The following is a 2,428-nucleotide window of genomic DNA, read 5'->3' on the forward strand; positions in this document are numbered from 1 at the left end:
AAAAAAAAAAATTACTAAAATGATAACATCTTACCTCAGTATCTAGTTTGACTGGCTTTAATGCTTTCAGATTTGCATTATGCTTCTGTTTCAAACAAAAAATAGTATTTTTTAAATAAAAAGAATTAGCAGTAATTTTACTAACAAATCATAAGAGGTGGCTGTATACTCAGAAGTAGACTTTGCAGGAGAGTTCCAGTGGTTCAGCCAAACATTCTCAGTAGAAGCTAAGAACCTGTTCTGATCTGCCTGTCCCCCTGAAACGTCACATGCAAACAGGATCTGTGCCTACAGACACTCTCAAGTTTCCAGGAACAGACCTCTTCCACAGTTCTCAGACTCCACTTCCTCATGCAGCACAATCTCTTCCCCTTTCCTTCTAAAGCATAAGTAATACTCAGGACTAAATAAAGTCTTAGTCATGTACTACTGCACTGATTTTTTCCATCAAAGATAATACTGATGTGTAAGAGGGACTTGGAGGCTGATGTAGCTAGTAGCAAGCTGATCTAGGGTGCAACCCATATAAATGCTGGTGTGATGATGTAGCCGATTACTCTGTCTCACTTTGCTGAAATAGCTGGAAACAAATACTGAGACTTTGATCTTTTTATGGGTTTCCTTCTTTTAAGTCATGGACTTACGCAAAATATCCATCTGGCTGCGAGTCAAATATTGGCTCAGATTAAACAACAGTCAGTGGTACCGATGAGTGGAATACCTGATAAAGCACGGCTTGCCAACTGCGCAACCCGTCGACAGAGTAACACAGGATTCGTTTCAAATCAGTTTGCATCTGGGGAGCAGCAGTTCCTGGCTTTGACTTCATGTCCTGGTGCTCTCGCTGTGCAAAGACAGCAAAAACGAACAGACGTGGGAGCCACAGCCCACACTCAGGAACTGCACAGGAGCGCAGGGGCATGGAAAGTACAAAGTTGGTGACGTAACTTGGAGAGGTAGGAGCCACTGGAGGAGGCTGGATGATAACAGTGCAGGACTGAGAACCTTGCCTGAGAATCTGAAAAGAGCTGCTATTTGTGGGAGTATTTGGACAAATTAAGCTCAGTAATGCCTGCAGGGGGAAAAAAAAGGCACTATTCATTGTGAACAGCATCAGAAATAAGCTCCAGGTGAGGTCTCCATCTCTCACTTCAAGAGTCTGAGCAAAAATCAAGTACTACTGTGAAGTCCCTACTGCAATTTGCTGCTCAGTTTAGCTTTCATGCCACTTTTCTTCTCCCATCCCAAAATTTTTAAATATTCTGAATCTTATGAATGTCTGCCCAGATTAGATGCTGTAATTCTGCCTATTAGAAATGCTCATCTCAGATTGAAAGATTTAGCAAAAAGTATAAGAACTGACACTCCTGTCATTTAAGTTTGACCATATTGCATATTAGAGAAGCAATTCAAGAAATACTGGTTTTAAGGCAGTCTTAAAAGAAGAAAGGAACACAAAGCCAAACTAGATTTGTGCGTAAATACAAATTTTGGGCTACAAGGCATGGCAAATATTTGAGCTGCTGAGTGAAGGGTATTCAAGAAAACCGGCACGCTAGCACAGGTAAGTTTTTCTATCCACAAACAACTAAAGAAACCTCAGAATGTTTGTCAGATTTGTAGTCTTCTCCATTCTAGTGTTCACTCATGCTATTTGAATAGAAGAATTGGTAAAAAACAGATAAAGCAGTTAATCCGCTTTTAAAACATGATCTGACATCTAATACTGTAGCGAAAAAATATACCTGTGCCTTAAGCACATACATGAAGCACCACTACTGCTCTGTCCTCAACTATGGTATGGCCTAGAATACCACTCATTACCAGCAAATAGCACAGTCGCAATTAAACAGATGTAACAAAAGAGGTAATCTAATTAGATCAACAGGAACAGTGCGGCTTGGGGACAGTGTGGGCATTAGCCAGGCACAGCAGAGCACACCTCTGTGACGGCAGTAGGGAGAGAAGAGGCAGTACCGAGAGCCACAGCACTGGGCAGAGAGGCAGTTCCAAAGGTTAATGCATCAGTTAGGCAAGGAAATTACTCTGTGAACAAACTCTGTTGTCTCATGGACGTAATCTGCATTTCCTGTATACTTCCAAACTGTCTATTAATCACAACTCCCCCAAATTTATGCATCTTGCAAAATTCAAAAATAGACAGCAATCTTTCAAATGACAACAAAGCAGGACTGTTTAGAACCTGGGAACAAAGTTTTTATTGAAAGTATTTTTAAAAGGCATATGAATCAGTAAGTGGGAATCTGACTTCAAACATCTCCTCTTTAAATTTTGGCTGAAGTCCAGAAGCTGTTTTCCAGCCTCAATATTTAGTTCCATAACTGTGCAATTCACCCATGCTCTCCCAGCCTAACATGATCTTCCACTTAAATCTGCAGATCGGATTCATAATGTACCACCTTTTCTC

General features: G+C 40.7%; 1 protein-coding gene across 1 annotated transcript in view; it reads right to left on the minus strand.

Annotated features, from left to right (window-relative positions):
• Positions 1 to 34: 34 nt before the first annotated feature.
• The window catches only part of CTNNAL1 (catenin (cadherin-associated protein), alpha-like 1), a gene marked incomplete at both ends in the record, with an annotated part of 20,575 nt that continues 18,181 nt past the window's right edge, over positions 35 to 2,428 (minus strand). Inside the window, one exon of the mRNA XM_010286274.1 lies at positions 35 to 85. Coding sequence (XP_010284576.1) covers positions 35 to 85 — 51 coding nt within the window. The remainder of the gene's footprint in view (positions 86 to 2,428) is intronic.

Source organism: Phaethon lepturus, unplaced genomic scaffold (genome assembly GCF_000687285.1).
Source record: "Phaethon lepturus isolate BGI_N335 unplaced genomic scaffold, ASM68728v1 scaffold4424, whole genome shotgun sequence".
Lineage (NCBI taxonomy): Eukaryota > Metazoa > Chordata > Aves > Phaethontiformes > Phaethontidae > Phaethon > Phaethon lepturus.